Source organism: Copadichromis virginalis, linkage group LG3 (genome assembly GCF_057382275.1).
Source record: "Copadichromis virginalis isolate Kocher_CV1m ecotype Utaka linkage group LG3, C_Virginalis_male_GT1.1, whole genome shotgun sequence".
Taxonomy (NCBI): Eukaryota; Metazoa; Chordata; class Actinopteri; order Cichliformes; family Cichlidae; genus Copadichromis; species Copadichromis virginalis.
Genome location: NC_140620.1, coordinates 23159905 through 23174643, shown reverse-complemented (window position 1 = coordinate 23174643; position 14739 = coordinate 23159905). Strand labels below are relative to the sequence as shown.

General features: G+C 37.2%; 1 protein-coding gene across 1 annotated transcript; it reads left to right on the top strand.

Moving 5' to 3' along the window:
* The first annotated feature begins 1580 nt into the window (after positions 1-1580).
* LOC146713494 (uncharacterized) lies at positions 1581-9410 on the top strand. Its single transcript, XM_085448411.1, has 10 exons — positions 1581-1765; positions 1897-2142; positions 2334-2447; positions 3010-3072; positions 5706-5768; positions 6056-6112; positions 6394-6450; positions 6539-6604; positions 6742-6824; positions 9253-9410. Exons 1-10 carry the CDS (start codon positions 1645-1647, stop codon positions 9262-9264), a joined length of 882 nt encoding a protein of 293 aa, XP_085304537.1. The 5' UTR covers positions 1581-1644; the 3' UTR covers positions 9265-9410.
* Positions 9411-14739: the final 5329 nt, after the last annotated feature.

The window sequence follows — 14739 nt, the reverse complement described above, 5'->3', positions numbered from 1 at the left end:
GGATTTTTCAACAGTACACTTGTTCAACTGCTCATTAATGCAAACATCTAATGAACCTACAACATGCTAGCAAATCAATGTTTTTAGGGAGACATCAAGATGAACCATTTTCAACCAAAATTTAGAAATAATGAGGCACCACTTTTGTGGACATCATTTTGATGAAAAGAGAAGGTATTTCACATTTCACTTTCTAACTAAATGAAATCATCATGTGCGGTCATGTGTACAAGAACTATGTTTAAATAGCAGAATGCATTATTTTATGTTCTCTGTCTTATCTGTCTTATGGCTGAAAGAACTTCAGTGATTTTCTGAATGCCAGAAAAGATTTAAAATGTTCACTACTTCTAATAATAATAATGTACACTTTTATTGATCCCCGTGGGGAAATTCTTCTCTGCATTTAACCCATTCACTCAGTGAAGCAGTGGGCAGCCACCAGTGCAGCGCCCGGGGAGCAGCGTGTGGGGATGGTACCTTACTCAGGGGCACCTCAGGGTAGCCGTTCAGGGGATTCGAACTCCTGACCTTCCGCTTTTACCTACTGAGCTATCCCTGCCCCTTCAAAAAAAGTGTGTTCTTCTGTGATATATCTCAGCATTTTACTTATTTAACCTTTATTTTTACAAGTAATCGCACTGACACTCAGTGTCGCCTTTACAAGAGAGAAATCTAAAAATAACAAAAAAATGTTTCCTGTCTTATTAAAAACAAGAACAAGTTCCCAGTGACGCACATACTACACCTAAACTGAGGATGTGAGCATAACAAACCAGCCTACAAGTTGCACCAAACAGAACTGGTTTCATGTTCCGCCCACTGATAGTGAACTGAAACAAGGTGGCTTGACTTGACACAGAAGCCATTCAACTTCTTTGGATTATTGTATTCAATGTCACAAAAATATTTAATGTTAAAATAGATTTATTAGTAAGAAGATACCTCTGCTAACTGCTGTAACACTTCAGTTTACTCTGCAGTGTTTAGTCTGCAGCAAGACAAAATGGACGTCAGAGCTCTGTGCATCAGACTGTGTGAGTACTTTCTCATTTCCACTTGACCATATTGCATTTTTTTTTGTTTTTACCTTAAGATACAGTAACCGAATGCATTTTTGTGATCCAGTTATAAGATGTGATGACACGTTTACTCTTAGCTGTAAAAGTCAAAAAGAAAATATGAAACTTTGTTGTGTCTCTTTAGTGATGGCCAGCATGATTCTGCTGGGTGCACAGGATCTGAAAAATGGTGTGTACATGCTATTTTCTCATCTATATTAAAATTGTTAAACATTTTGGAGGAGAGAGCAATTCAGAAGAAAAGTTGTTGTTTCTTGTTCTTTTGTGATTTTAGCAAAACGCGTCCTGTGATGATTAATCATCATATGACTTATGATACACATTAAAAATATATATATTTTTACTCTGTCATTATTAAAGTCTAGTACATCAGTTTAAGTAATAAGAATCTAAACTGAATCTTTCTTTATTCTTTGTTTCAGATGCAGTTTCTCTTCATATTGTTCCAAACAGACTGCAGTTCTTTGAATATGAATCCACAACATTTCACTGTGAAGGAGTCGATTATTGTGAAGTTCTGCATAAATTTAAAAGGAAAATAAATGCATGTAACAAAACTAACATGAGGACACCAACAGGATCATCCTGCAAAATGAGAAATCTTTATACAGACGACAGTGGAGAGTACTGGTATGAGACTGAAGGAGGAATAAGAAGCAACAGTATCAACATTTGTGTCACTAGTACGTTTGAAGAAAAATAAAGAAAGAACAACAACTTTTGATAAATTTTAATTACTTAATATTGGTTATAATTTAATATTGCTTTCTATTTAAATTTACATTAAATAAATATCAAATGTTTGTTGTTTCAGATGGTTCTGTTATCCTGGAGAGTCCTGCTGTTTCTGTGTTAATGGAAGAAACTGTGACTCTGAGCTGCAGAAACAAAACTGCTTCCTCCAACTTTACAGCTGATTTCTACAAAGATGGACGTCTTATCCATAGAACCTCCACAGGAAACATGACCATCCACAGAGTTTCAAAATCAAACGAGGGACTTTACAAGTGTAACATCTCAGGAGTTGGAGAATCACCAGAGAGCTGGCTGAAAGTCACAGGTGAAACACAAAGATATATGAAAATGAAGCAAAACTGTTGAGCCTGACACACTATTTAAAATGTGTCAGTCTGAATAAACACTGAACATCTGAAAATGAACATTTGGGGTTTTTGTTGTCTTAACTGAACTCTTCTCTCTTTTCAAACTGTCATTTGGACTCTCAAATTGTGAATTCAACTACTAATCCAGACAGTCACATAGAGACGAGCCACACTTCCCCTGCTGCCACACCTTGGATCACTGCTATGATTTTATTTCTTTTTCTCTTGATTGTGACCATGGGACTGTATCACTTTAGCAAAGGTTAGTGTGACAGAGGTAATGAAAATACTGAAAATATTTTCTTTTCATGCAAAACTTTGGATTCAATGCTTTTGCTTTGCTGTACATACTAAACATATATGTTTTCTTTGCAACATTAATCTGGAATCGAGGCACCTTAGGTGTTCTGACATGGACAAATTAAAAGTGATAATTGCATGTCACATATAATGTTTGAAAAATATTTTGTTCATTTTTCTAAACGTAGATGGTTAAGGCACAACTGAAGCTCAAACAGGTCAGAACAGAGATACTGTGTTAATATTTTCTGTTCATTTTTATTGTTCAGTGGAACAAATTTAATAATTATAATAAATACTTTCTGTACCTTATATTTGAGAAATTATTTTATGTCAGAATTTGAAATAATTATGATGATAGCATTTAGGAGATTATTCTCAGCCCAAGAGATGTATTGCCTAATTAGATTATGCATTGTTTTGAAATCAACATGCCTGTTGTGCATTACACTAACATCATTACTCTAAAACGTAGTTTATCAGCATTTTAATGATTTTTATGTTTTGTGTTTCCGTGTCCATAGAGGCCAGTAGAGTGAACACAGGTAGAGCAACATGTGCTGCCGTAAGAAAAAACAGGAAGAAAGGTATGTTTATGAGTTTTCAACTGCAGTAGCACAATACTTTTTCTATGAAGTCGTAAGCAGAAAAAAAGTGCACTGTCTGAACGTTTTGTCAGTGGGTATGTGTTATTTATAAATGTGCAGATGGTAGTGTTAATTTGAGCTTAGTGAACTTACGCCTCAAATGAAAACCACATAGACTCCAAGTCTCTTTCAGATATGAACTGTATCTACAGTGAGAGATTTGAGTTTCCTCATACAGCTCAGAAAGGTTACATGTGGCAAGAAGTACAACTTCTGATATGCATTTCATTTCAACATAAATATTTAACACAGCTTTTAATTGAGCACTTAAAAAGTATAGGAGTTAAAAACTCAATGAAAGGTGAAAACATGAACACATATAACATAATTAATTTTAATTCAATTTTCAATGTTATTTATACAGCACCAAATCACAACAATAGTCACCTGAAGGTGCTTTATACTGTAAGGTAGATCCTACAATAATACATAGAGAGAAAAACCCAACAATCATATGACCCCCTATGAGCAAGCACTTTGGCGACAGTTGGAAGGAAAAACTCCCTTTTAACAGGAAGAAACCTCCGGCAGAACCAGGCTCAGGGAGGGGCGGGGCCATCTGCTGCGACCGGTTGGGGTGAGAGAAGGAAAACAGGACAAAGACATGCTGTGGAAAAGAGACAGAGGTTAATAACAAGTATCATTAAATGCAGAGAGGTCTCAGTGCATCATGGGAATCCCCCAGCAGTCTACACCTTTTGCAGCATAACTTTTTTTTTTTGCCTGTCCCGTTTGGCTCTTTTGCCATCAGAATTATTGTCTAAAGGCAAAGAAAGATGCCCAACGGATTTACTTTACCAAATTGACCATCCCAGCCTTGCCGTAATGGTCCATTTGATTCATCTTTTATTGTTTATTTTATTTTCACTTGCTGAATACGGGACAGACTTGACTGGAGGAAAGAAGGGGAGAAAGAAAGAGGGAAAGAGAAACAGCTGAGAAGAGGGACGGGGGAGAAGGGCAAAAAAAAAAAAACAACAGAATGGGCAGGAAAAAAAAAAAAATGCATCTATCGATCACCTAGATCACCTGTTGAGAAAGAAAAAAGAAAACAAGCAGAAGAGAACAAGAGTAATAGAATAAGCAACATCACAATGATATATGGGAATATGACAGTAAATACTAAATATTAAACATTATTGTGCAGCATAACTAAGGGAGGATTCAGGGTCACCTGATCCAGCCCTTAATATATGTTTTAGCAAAAAGGAAAGTTTTAAGCCTGATCTGAAAAGTAGAGTGTTAGTTTAATATGTGCATTGAAGAATATCCTGTTGAAAAATGACTCCAAGATTCCTCACAGTGTTACTGGAGGCCAAAATAATGGTATCCAGAGAATAAAAGGAAGGTTAGAGATTGGGCAATAATTAATTATGACCACTGGGTCTAGAGATGGCTTTTTAAGTAACGGTTAAACTACTGCCAGCCTGAAGACCTGTGGTATATAGCGTGGTACACAGTCAAATTTATGTCATAAAGTGACACAACAGCAATAGAATGATGTCAACGTCCATTTGTGTGTGTGTCTGTGTGTATGTGCGAGAGAGAGAGAGCGTGTGTGTAACTGTCTACACAATTCCTGTCTGTGTTATCTTTTCTTGCTTTGTCCCCTCACTGTTTGGAGCTTTGAGTTTTGGCTTTAATCACTGCACATATATACATTGTATTTCCCACATGGACTGCTGACTTTAACAAATTATCTTTGTTATTTGGAACTGAAATCTTGTTGTCTTTAGACCTGTCCTGTCTGCTGTTTTCATGTGGCTGAGTTGTGGCTTTTATCAGCGCACAAATGCTGGACAGTGATTTCCCTCAAATTCTTCTGAACTTCTTTCCTTATTTGTATCCCTGTGAAAACATTCTAGATATTGCATTGGGGATGTGTGAATCCCAAACCCAGAAAATCTCAAGGTCATACTTGACAGGCTTGTTTGGCATGTACTCTAGAAATTTTAACCTATGTCTACCACTACTATGTCATGTTGGTTAGCCATCAACAGTTTGTCTGTCTGTATCTGGAAACAAACTTGTCTGGCGTGGTAGACCCCAGCCTCTATGGATCTTGTGATCAGAACTTTTTCCTGTGCTGCTATGATTAGTGCCTCTGTCTTTCAGTCCAGCTTTGTACAGCCACTCGTTGGATTTTTGGATGTCAACCACTTGTTCCATCTGCCAGTGGTACATACCATGCAGGGCTTGTCCTTCCATGATGGCTACTAGAGCGACTGCTCTCGCTATGATAAACATGTACATATAATTCCCCAGCTACTGGCGGATAGAGCAGTCACTCAACATATATAACTATTTTGCTAATTTAACTTTAGGATTTAGCTTTTATAACATAGATTAATGATTGATGAATCTGATGAAATATATATAAACATATATTTGTTGGTTAGTTATTTTATTTCTAACTAACCAAAAAGCTGCATTCTTATCTAACTGTGAATGTGAAATTTTACTAAATTCAAATGAAAATCTATGAATATATTAAAAAGCAAACACAGATTATTGTTATTGATATTACTGTGGTTATTCATCCTCTCACTCTTACTGTTTCTCTCTGATGAAAGAAGATGCACTGTCGTCTACATCCATTTACTACAGCTTTGTCCCGAGTGACACTCAACCACAAGGTACGATTCAGTGTTATTAAAAGTCATTTGTTGTTGACACTAAGATTAAGAAAGCAGAAATATCACGTAGTATTTGAAACAATCGAAGGTAAATAAGTGTTAATATTATTAGTGCAAATAAGGTAAATAAGAAATTGGCTTCAAACTAATTTAATTTTATTATAGAATATATTCAACATTTTTCTTAAATTTAAACCACTGAATATAGAGGTTAGCAATCCTTGGTCATTGTCACTGATATTACTTTGGTCATCTATCCTTTCACTCTCACTGTTTCTCTCCATCAGATGCACGGTCCAATAGACCTATTTACAGCTTAGTCCAGGGGGACACTCAACCACAAGGTAAGACTCAGTGTGATTAAAAGTCATTTAATAGTGACACTAAGATTAAGAAAAAAAGGAAATATCACCTAGTATTTGAAACAATCTAAGGTAAATAAGTGTGTTATTACATAAAAAATGGGCTTCAAACTAATGTCATTTTATTATAGAACAACATATTCAAGATTTCCCTAAAAACTTAAATTAAAACCACTGAATATAGAGGTTAGCAATCCTTGGTCATTGTCACTGATATTACTTTGGTCCTCTATTCTTTCACTCTCACTGTTTCTCTCCATCAGATGCACGGTCCAATAGAGCTATTTACAGCTTAGCCCAGGGTGAAACTCAGCCACAAAGTAAGACTCATTGTGATTAAAAGCCATAATGTTATTATGGTTACCTATCTTTTCACTCCCACTGTTTCTTTCGGTTTCATTCTATTAGATGAAGGTGAACTGTCTTCTAGAAGCTTTTACTACAGTTTAGCCCAGGGTGACACTCAGCCACAAGGTGAGACTCATTGTGATTAAAAGCCATTTAATAGTGATGCTTAGATTAAGCAACAGCAGAAACATCACCTAACAAGTGTTTTATTATATAGAAATATGGGTTACCAACTAATTTATTTCCATCTATTATCAAAGCAGAATCAGAATCCACCACAAAAATCCTCTCACCAGGTATAAACCAGCCAATAGCAGAGGATCCCTTTTATTCTCCAATCCAGACGGTAAGACTGGGGGCAATTATGCCTTACGTGTTGCATTCAGATAATATGTGATGAAGATGAATAAATGGGTTTCATAGTGTAGACACTCCAATGCTAACTCCAGTGTTATAATATAGATATACAGTGGTGTGAATAAGTGTTGGCCCCATCCTGATTTCCTAGTGTTTTGCATTTTCATAATAACATGTTTCAGATTATCAAACACATTTTAATAACAAAAATAACTCAAGTAAATGCAAAATGCGGTTTTTAATTAACGATTACATTGATTGACGGAGAAAAGTTATACAAACCTACCTGGTCCTGTGTGAAAAAATGATTGCCCTTTTTGTTAAATCAGGAATTAACTGTGATTAATCACATTGTTCGGAAAGCTTGGAAAGCTCAGTTTCACTAACAGTACTCAGGCCCGATTACTGGCAGACCTGTTGAATGAAGAAATCACTTAAACAGAACCTGTCTGACAAAGTGAATCTGCTTAAAATATGTCAAAAAAACAATATCATCATCATCTAAAGAAACACCTGAGAAACAATGTCACTGAAATCTATCAGTCTGGAAAGGTAACAAAGCCATTTCTAATGCTTTGGCACGCTAATGATCCACGGAGAGAGCCATTGTACACAAATGGAAAAAACCTGGAACAGTGGTGAATCTTCCCAGGAGTTACTGGTCTACCAAAATTACTTCAAGAGCACATCAACGAATCATCCAGGAAGTCACAAAAGAACTCAAAGAACAACATTAAAGAACCACAGGCCTCGTGTTTCACTTAATGTCGGAGTTCATGATTCAACAATAAGAAAGAGACTGGGCAAAAATGATGGAAGAATTCAAGGAGAAAACCACTTCTGAACAAAAAGAACATACAGGCATGTCTGACATTTGCCAAAAACATCTTCAAGACTTTTAGGAAAATATTCGTGGACTGACAAAACAAAAGTTAATTTTTTTGGAAGGGTTCAGTCACATGACATCTGTAATAAAACCTACAGCATTTCAGAAAAGAAACATCATAGCAACTGTAAAATATGGTGGTAGTAGTGTGATGGTCTGGGCTGTTTTCCTGTCTCAGGACCTCTACCAAAACATCCTGAAGGAGAATGTCTGGTCATCTGTTTGTGACCTCCAGCAAAGCAGACTTGCGTTTTACAGCCGGTCCAAAACACACTAGCAAGTCCAAATGAAGATTTTGGAGTGGCCCAGTCAAAGTCCTGACCTCAATACTGACCTAAACTGAGTTGCTGTTGCATGACCTTAAAAAGGCACAATACAATAAATGCCAGATATAAACTAATCCAGTTTAAAGTCATTCATAGACTACACTTTTCTAAACTTAAACTTAACCGGATCTATAATTCTGTATCCCCCTTATGTGACAGATGTAAAGTCGGTGAAGGTTCCCTTGCACATTTATTTTGGCATTGCCCTGTTTTGAATGCTTTTTGGAGCCAGATTTTTATGTGGTTTTCAAACCAATTTAGGAAAAAAGTACCACGTGGCATTGGCTATACTTGGATCATTTGCATCAGTCGAATCTTTTTCCTTTTCACAAAAACAGATAATTACAATGGGTATGCTGGCTGCAAAGAAACGTATTCTTTTACAGTGGCGGTCTTCTTCGGCCCCGTGTTTTAACAGGTGGCTTAATGAGATGGTGTCTGTGGCCAGGGTGGAGCAGATAAGATTTGATAGAGAGGGGAAACTGGCGAGTTTTTGTATGATTTGGCAACCATTTCTAGAATTCTTAAAAAAATAACTGATCATAATTCATGCCTCACACTACGCGTGAATTATTTTATTTGTTTTTTCTTTTTTCTTTTTTTTTTCTTCCTCTTCTTTTTCTTCCTTTTTCCTTTCTTTTTTTTTTCCTTTCATGCTTATAAGTTCATAAATGTTAAAAACAGTAATTGTTCTTGGTTGATTTTGTATAAGCATGTTATGTTTAATTTAAAAGCAAAAATAAAATTTAAGAAAAAAAAAGGCACAATACCATGTAGGTTTGGATTGTTTTCATCCTTAAAATGAACACCTGTATTTAGGAACAGCATTTTGTGTTTACTTGTGTTATCTAGCTCTAATATTTAAATTTCTTTGATCTGAGACATTCAGGTGTAACAAAAATACAAAAAAAAAAAACCAACTCAAAAATCTGGAAGAGTGCAAACACTTTTCACATCACTGTATATAGCTTATATACTCATTCCCAAACTTGTGTTAAATGATGCTGCCATGAAATAATACGTATGTAGAAAAGAAACCTTGTTACAGTACAAGAAAAATATACTTTACATCAAAAGTGATAATACATGTTTGGCAACTACTCGTTGACATTAAAATTGGCTTACAATGTACAGAATACAAAAATTGTTTCTATGTTTTTTGTTTGTTTTAGTTAAGTTTTTTTCTATTCCATTCTATCTTGCAGGTTGCAGAGTGATCTTATTGAAGACATAATCACATCTCAGTGAGAGATTTTTGGTTTCTACATTTATAAATTGTGATAACTTTTGTCTACTTAGTTAGACACAGCTGGCTGCCAGACCCACATGGTTATAAGTAAATATGAGGCTGAATGCTAATAAAAGCACCTGACTTGACCTGTCTGTTGTCTTCTATGTGTATGAATGCTGTTTACAAGAAAAGAATCATTACAGCTTGTAACGCACACACTCACTGTGGTCAACCACTAATCTTTTTTTTTCTTTTCTTTTCTTTTTTGTCCCGTTTGGATCTATAGCCATCAGAATTGTTGTCTTAAGGCCAAGAAAGACACCAAGCGGATTTATTTTACCAAGTGGATCATCATGGCCTTGCCATATTGGTCCATTTGATTGACCTTTATTATAATTATGAATTTATTTTATTTTCAGTTGCTACAAACGGGACAGACATGACTGTGGGATAGGACAGGGAGAAAGAATGAAAGAAAGAGAGGGAGAGAAAGAAAACCAAAGGGGAGAAGAGACGGTGAGAAGGGGGGGAAGAGAGAAAAAAAAACAAAAAAAAAAAACAAACAAAACACCTGGATCACCTTTATGGAGAAAAAACCCAGAAGAGAAAGCAAACAGCAAAGAGCAACATAATAAAAAACAACAGCACCATCACAATAAACTAGCTAGCAGTAGATACTAAATAATAAACGATATTGTGCAGCACGCAAGATAGACAGCGCACAATGTGCTTTGAGGCAGCAGCCAAGAAAGCTGTAGTCCGCGTCTGTGAATACCCGTGTGCTCACCTGTGTGCATACCTGTGTGGATCAGCGTGCTTGTATTCCAAAGGTTTCTCCATGTAACGATCTTCTAGGGAGTGTGGGGAGCCATAGCCCCGTCCACCAGGGTATGAAGCAGGTATGGAGGAGATCCAGGCCCTAGATATCCAGAGGCCCCAGAGTACAAGGACCCGAGGAGGACCACCAAAGGGGGGGGAACCGTGCCACCCTCCTGGGAGGAGCTGAGTAGAGCCCCAAACGAGAGGTCACCCAGCAGCTACGAAGCAGAGGCCAGAGGGGGTTGCAGTGGCGTGCCCGCGGGCTCTGCCGGCAGCCAGCTGTGCCAGAGAGGACCGAGCTTCAGGCCCAGAGGCCAGAGGTCTGAGGGCATCCCAACCCCTGGAAGGAGCCCAGCCGGGCCACAGGTGCCCGGCCCCGCCAATCGGCCACTGGGAGTGAGCCGGTACATACATGAGCGCCCAGCCCCAGATGACAAGGACCACCAACACACCAACGTCTGAGGGCATCAGCCACCGGCAGGGAGTGTGGTGAGGGGAGATAGGCCTCCGTACTTTGGAGGGCCTGAGATGTACCCAGAGAGGTTGAGTCTACCTGACATATAGACACAGACAAACAGGCGCACGTGGACACAAACGTGCATTCCCACCCCATATGCACAACCAAATACTCGGCACTCACCCAACATGTAGACCGACACAAATAGACACTGCACAGACAGTCGCACTCCCCAAACATGCTCTATATCCCAGGTCCAGGTAACCCCGCCCTCAGAGGGGCAAGCCGCACCTAGACCCAGGAGATGTAACCCTTCTCTCTGGGGTGGAGGCAAGCAGACCACCTCCTTATCTGCAGTAGCAGGGAGGCCCCGCATCCCAGACCCCAGTTTGACGGCCAGCACCTCCTCCCAGCCCCCCAGCCCTGACGGCTAACAGAACTGGGGTGAGTGAAGACCCCAAACCTCCCTCCGCCCGCTCATATGTAGTGTTGCTGTGTGCTGTTCATAAATTCATTCCATTGGGGTTTTAAGAGACTTTCCACACTTTGACCTTTGACCTATGTGAGTATGAAATGTTTTAATCATAATAATCATTATTGTTGTGAACTTTGTGTGAAGACTATCATTAATATTTATTCCATAATCTTTAGTTAATGTAGAGATTAAAACAAAGTCATCAGCTCCAGTTTTTGATACAATAGCAGTGATGAAAACATTTGTTATTAAATACACATGTTTGTGCATTTGATAGAAGAAAAAGTAGCGTAAATATCACCATTTTTACTCTAAAATTCTGTACAACGTGTCCATAAATAAAACAAGCATAAAAAAAATAAACTAAATAAATGAATAGTCATACAGGCACAAATTCATTTCCAAACAACTGCAGTGTGTTTGGAATGAATCTGAGACAAGGAAAAGGTGGGGAATTTAGTTTACTGATAAATTACCAAACTGCTAAACTACCAATCTTTAACTGTGCAATTAACTTATAAAGCATAAAAGGAAAATAGTAGATAAATTTTCACAAAACCAAAATTATCTATTTTCTCTTCACTTTTTCTACTTTAAAAGTTCACGTTGATGTCAGTAAGAATCTGTAACTGACACATATTTTTCATTTTTACATTATCAATTCATCAGTATTTTTTTTTCAAATAAGCAGTCAGTCAGCAGACTTTGTCATTAAACAAAACCACATACAATTTCAACCACTTTTAGCGACACAGTGGATAGGGCTGAAGGATCTCTCTTAACTTTATTTTAGAGGGAGGGAAATAAAGGCATAGATAACTTCTAAATTTTACAATCCAATTTTACAATACAATCCAGTCTGAGTGTCAAAGAGTCCTAAGCTATTGGAAATTGGTCTAGAGAGTGATGCATCTTCAGCTTGTGATGGAGAGGGACAGTGGGAGTGAGGGGAATGATAACCACAGCAATATTAGTGATCATGATCCCTGTCTGTTATTTAATGCATTTATTAGATTTGATTTTAAATTTTAGAAAAAAATGACATTCAAGATTAGAAAGAAAATTGAAGCCATTCATGGGCCCATTATGTAAGGTGTTGCTACTGAGCTAACAAAAACTGACATTTCTAATTGAATTTCTGCTGTTTGCAAGTCACTTCTACTTTGACTGCAAAAATATCAGCTGCTCTTCAACTTCTTGCTTTTTGCTATTTTTGTACTAAACTAAAATATTAGACTTTACACTTTTACACTCAGCTCTACCCTTTTTATGTGCAATATTTTGGTCTCTGTGAAATATCCTGGCAGATGTGAAATAAGTAATTACCATAGGCAAAAAAAAGACAATGAATGCTAGTCACTGAATATTATTGATCAAAAAAGAAAGTAATTGGGTTTAATATAAAGTTAATTTTGAAACTGAACGCATGTCTGAAATTGTACTTCATGCAGCATTTTACTATTCTGAGCTGTCTGAGATACAGTAGCTATAAAATTATATTCTATGTGGTTTTCATTTGAGGCGTATGTTTTGAAGGCTCAAATTATCACTCACATCTATACATTTATAAATATGACATACAACTCTACCAAAGCTACAGACAACACCACCTGAGAAAAAAAAAAGCAACCCTTTTATTCAAAGAAGTAATTTTGTTCTACTGTTCAGTAAAATATCTCCTGTCTTTCTTATAACAACATATGTTACTCAACCTGCATCCACCTTGCCGGCCTCTATGAAGTTTAAAGAAATACATTTCAAAAAAGTTTTATTTTGTTGTTGTTGTTGTTTTAAAACCCATTAAACAGGTATAGAGGATTTCTTAGTTCAAGCCCAGTAGTTTATGACATTCAATTGTATTAAAAAACGTTGGATGAGAAAATCTGATAATGCATCTGCCTGATAGACTCATTTTCCATCTGATAATAATAACATTAATAATAATTTTCATTACCTCTTTTCCAGCAATCTTTTCCAAAGTGATACAGTCCCACTACCACCAACAGAGCACTGACTAAAATGGTGACAATGATCCAAGGTGTAGCAGCAGAGGAGGAATGGCATGCCTCTTTGTGACTGTGTGGATTGACTGTATACTTTGTAGTTTGAGTGACTAAATGATGGTCTGAAAAAACAGAAAGGCTTACATGAAAAAAGAATGGTAAACCATCATTTTAGCTCTTGCATAACAACATGGAGAAGAATCTTGCCAAAAAAAAATAGAATAGAATAGAATAGAATAGCCCTTTATTGTCAAAATTATGGGTGTAATCTGCAATTTAGTTTTAGCATTCAAAAATGCTAATACAAAGAGATTTACCAGCTTTGAAAAGCATCAGCTGTCATCCAGATCACCTTCATTTAAAACATCTCAGTGTCTCACCTGTGACTTTCAGCCAGCTCTCTGGAGATTCTCCAACTCCTGACCTAGTCAACCCATCAACCACTAATCTAAAACTGTTGCATTACATTTTTTTCCCAAACAGACGCATCACCTTCTGGGTGAGCCTAACAAGCTTGTCTCTAACTGAAATATGGTCTAGTAAAAGATAAAACACAGTGTTGTACAAACAAAACTTTACAACAAATGATTCATTAAATTTAAACAGGATTTGCGTTTACATGACGCACCCATCCCTCATTGCAGTTAGACCTGGTGACTCACTTAAATAGAACTCATCTGATGAAGTGAAATACGCTAAAAGATCTCAACAAGCAATAATAGACAAGGGGGAAAAAAGTAGGACACTCAAAGCAACAAAGTCATTGACATCAAAATAAAGATTTTGTAGTGGTCTAGTCAAACTCTGGACCTAAATCTGTTTGAAATGCTTGACATAATGTTAAACAAGCCATTTATGCTTGAAACCCCTCCAGTGTGGCAAAAAAAAAAGAAAAAAAAAAGATGCTGCTTAAAGAATTTTGCAAAAAAAAGTGGGCCAATTTCTTTTTTGCATAGGGCCAGGTAGGTTTGGATATTTCCATTAATAATCTAATCATCTTTTAAAAACTACATTTTTGTACTTACTTTGGTTATTTTTGTGTTTTTCAGATTCACCACAGCCCTACCATAATGTTTACCTCATCTTGCAGACTGTGTTCATCAAGATGATGGTGGCTCTGCTGCTGCTGATGGGTCTACTTCACTATGCGAAAGTTGGAGCTACAACAACTAACTCATGTTCAACATCATGTAATTGTAACTGTCATTAAATCAAAGATGGCGATGTGCTTTGATGCAGTGGTTTTCTGCTCTTCACGTTCGGTGCTTTGTTTTCTATATTTTCTACATGTACAGTGGCTTGCAAAAGTATTTGGCCCCCTTGAATTTTTCCACATTGTGTCATATTACAGCCACAAACATGAATCAATTTTATTGGAATTCCACGTGAAAGACCAATTCAAAAGTGGTGCACACGTGAGAAGTGGAACGGAAATCATACATGATTCCAAACACTTTTTACAAATAAATAACTGCAAAGTGGGGTGTGCGTAATTATTCAGCCCCCTGAGTCAATACTTTATAGAACCACCTTTTGCTGCAATTGCAGCTGCCAGTCTTTTAGGGTCTGTCTCTACCAGCTTTGCACGTCTAGAGACTGAAATTCTTGCCCATTCTTCTTTGCAAAACAGCTCCAGCTCAGTCAGATTAGATGGACAGCGTTTGTGAACAGCAGCTTTCAGATCTTGCCACAGACTCTCGATTGCAA

Bases quoted from the DNA above. Each gene is read 5' to 3' on its own strand.
- LOC146713494 (XM_085448411.1), top strand. From the start codon at position 1,645: ATGAGGACACCAACAGGATCATCCTGCAAAATGAGAAATCTTTATACA. The intron at 3,073-5,705 runs GTATGTTTATGA...CTCTGATGAAAG, and splicing joins AAGAAAAAACAGGAAGAAAG to AAGATGCACTGTCGTCTACA. The intron at 6,605-6,741 runs GTGAGACTCATT...TTATCAAAGCAG, and splicing joins GGGTGACACTCAGCCACAAG to AATCAGAATCCACCACAAAA.